The 2,037-nt window shown below is 45.7% G+C and overlaps 1 protein-coding gene across 1 annotated transcript; it reads left to right on the top strand.

Moving 5' to 3' along the window:
- Nucleotides 1-45: 45 nt before the first annotated feature.
- Nucleotides 46-1,613, top strand: LOC141445072 (uncharacterized; the record flags this gene model as incomplete). Its single annotated transcript, XM_074110846.1, has 2 exons — nt 46-686; nt 1,403-1,613. Coding segments are annotated over exons 1-2 (852 nt in total), but the record flags the coding sequence as incomplete, so codon positions are not given.
- Between the last annotated feature and the right edge of the window lie 424 nt (nt 1,614-2,037).

The following is a 2,037-nucleotide window of genomic DNA, read 5'->3' as shown; positions in this document are numbered from 1 at the left end:
TTATTTATTTTTATTCTTTGTTGGTACCGTCGACGAACCTGGATTATGTCGGTGGGTAAACTTGGACCATTTGAGTTGCACAAGGACAGCTGGGAGCTTTATATAGATCGTTTGGAGCAGTATTTTGTGGCGAACGATGTGAAAGTAGCTGTGAAAGTGGCGACCTTGATTACTGTTGTGGGCAGCGAAGCTTACCAGTTAATGGTCAATTTGTGTTTGCCAGACAAACCATCGACAAAATCTTTCGAGGTCCTAGTAGCTATAATGAAAGCTCACCTACAACCGAAACCTAGTGTGCTAGCAGAAAGGTACAAATTCAGGCAAAGAAAACAAAAACACGATGAGAGCATAGCGGAGTATGTAGCGGAACTCAAACGACTAGCAAGGGATTGCAATTTCACCGGAGATAGCTTGACGGAAAATTTACGGGACCAGTTCGTGTGTGGAGTGATTAGCGATAGTATACGGCAGAAATTGTTTGCAGAAGACGACATCAAATTCGATAAGGCATTCAGAAACGCCATTACAATGGAGGCGGCAGAGGTGGATGCGGCATTGGGGGAAAACCGGGTAGCAGTAAAATTAGAAGGCACATCGAGTTTTACGCCAGCGCTGCATCAGCTGAGCTTCGACAGCGGACGAGTTCATGACAAAGCGCGGCGCGGTGGGTCGGGTAGCGGCCACCGGTACGAGCGCGGTAACACTAAGTTCGGCGGCGGTCCAAGCAACGCGGGCGGAGCGGGCAGCGGAAGCGGACGGAACTTAAAACAACAACCAGCAGTGACGGATGGCTCGAAAGGTGCTTGTAAGTCTTGCGGGGGGACAGCATCCAAGCAGTGGCTGCAGGTTTAAATTGTACACTTGCAGAGTTTGCAACAAAGAAGGCCACTTGAAGAGGTCATGTCCTAGGTTGCAAAGTGCTTTGCCTACGTATAATCTACAAGAAGAACAGCTAAGGAATTCAGAGCACTCCTCAACGGATAGTGAAGAGGTAAATAATTTTTCGTTAGAAGCAATTCAGTTAAGAAAGTTTGGACCATACACCATAGATTTATGTGTAAACAACCAATATTTATGTATGGAGATCGATACAGGTAGCAGCATATCGTGCATTAGTTATGATTGTTTTAAAAAAAATATTTGCCGAATGTAAATTGATTAAAAGCGATTTAACTTTGCGTTATTACACAGGAGAACGGGTGGTACCACTGGGTAAATTCACACCAACCGTTAAATATAAAGGTAAAAACAAACCTTTAGATTTGTATGTTGTGAACTGTGGCAAAACCAGTTTGTTAGGAAGGCAATGGATGCAGGAGTTAGGTATCGAAATAGTAATAACAAATGCGCCTTGCCACAATGTAAAAAGTTCATTGTTTGATTGGGATAAATTTAGTTCCAGCTATGCTGAGGTGTTCAGCGACGGTCTCGGCCGGTTTACGGGAGGAACGGTGGGGTTCCATTTGCGTGCGGGCGCCCGGCCCGTGTTCCTGCGCGCGCGCCCGCTGGCGTACGCGCTGCGCGAGCCGGTGGAGCGCGAGCTGGAGCGGCTGGTGCGCGACGGCGTCATCACGCCCGTCGACACGTCCGACTGGGCCACGCCGATTGTGCCGGTAATGAAAAAGGATGGTACCATTCGTATTTGTGGGGATTTTAAGTTAACACTCAATAAGTCGTTGGAAGTGGATCATTTTCCCTTACCGAGGGTAGAAGATTTGTTGACCCAGTTACACGACGGCGAAAAATTCTCGAAAATTGACTTGTCGCAAGCTTATGCACAATTTGTGTTAGATGAATCCAAACAATACACGGTTATCAACACACATAAAGGACTATTTAGATATAATAGGCTAATTTACGGTCTAGCGTCAAGTCCGGGCATATTTCAAAGGAAACTCGAACAGTTATTCGCGGGCATGCAGGGGGTAGGAGTTTTCTTGGATGATATTATTATCACGGGCCCAGACGACCGTTCACATTTAAAAAGGCTCACTAAAGTGTTTGATATATTAAAAAAATTTGGATTAAAGGTGAAAA

This window comes from Choristoneura fumiferana, unplaced genomic scaffold (assembly GCF_025370935.1).
Source record: "Choristoneura fumiferana unplaced genomic scaffold, NRCan_CFum_1 Sck3bRy_288;HRSCAF=486_pilon, whole genome shotgun sequence".
NCBI classification, from domain to species: domain Eukaryota; kingdom Metazoa; phylum Arthropoda; class Insecta; order Lepidoptera; family Tortricidae; genus Choristoneura; species Choristoneura fumiferana.
Note: the sequence above shows the minus strand (reverse complement) of the source record. Positions and strands in the feature narration are given on the sequence as shown.